Source organism: Penaeus monodon, chromosome 22, assembly GCF_015228065.2.
Source record: "Penaeus monodon isolate SGIC_2016 chromosome 22, NSTDA_Pmon_1, whole genome shotgun sequence".
NCBI classification, from domain to species: domain Eukaryota; kingdom Metazoa; phylum Arthropoda; class Malacostraca; order Decapoda; family Penaeidae; genus Penaeus; species Penaeus monodon.
The window spans coordinates 6,890,039-6,890,572 of NC_051407.1; the positions used below are offsets into that span (position 1 = coordinate 6,890,039).

At 42.3% G+C, this 534-nt stretch overlaps 1 protein-coding gene across 1 annotated transcript in view; it reads left to right on the top strand.

The window, feature by feature from the left end:
• The first annotated feature begins 2 nt into the window (after positions 1-2).
• The window catches only part of LOC119587235 (translation initiation factor IF-2-like), a 1,517-nt gene continuing 985 nt past the window's right edge, over positions 3-534 (top strand). The window contains exons 1-3 of the mRNA XM_037935990.1: positions 3-32; positions 198-278; positions 464-534. The exon at positions 464-534 is cut by the window's right edge and continues 985 nt beyond it. Coding sequence (XP_037791918.1) covers positions 3-32; positions 198-278; positions 464-534 — 182 coding nt within the window. The remainder of the gene's footprint in view (positions 33-197; positions 279-463) is intronic.

The following is a 534-nucleotide window of genomic DNA, read 5'->3' on the forward strand; positions in this document are numbered from 1 at the left end:
TCATGAACTTCAGTGTTAGATTTGAACCTACAGTATTATGCATGCTTATACATGTGAAGTGTCCACGGCGGTGAAATGTGGTAAATTAGAAACGCTCTGAAAATATACCCCATGGAAACTAAGTGACTGAGCGTGGCGGGGAAATCAGTGGAGCGGACTGGTTGTGGAGCAAGTTCTGACGGCGTTAAAGAAAGGAGGAGAATGCTGGTGCGAGTGGAAGTCAGGTATATAAAAGCCATCACTTGGAAAGAAAGCATTACTTCACCATGAAGCTCGTGGTAAGAAAGGTTTATTCTTCCTTAATACATTAAGTCTACTGATATTGTTGCTAGTGAAAGATGTGAACTGAAACAAAACCGAGTGACTTTCATCGAACTGCTTTCCTTATTATCTTTGATCGATACACGAGTCTAGTTTTTGCTTTTGAGCAGCACACTCTAAGATTATAATTTACATGTTGCAGGTTGTAATCGCAACAGCTGTGGTCACGTCAACAGCTGCACCTCAGGGTTATAACCTGGGTAGGCCAGGACC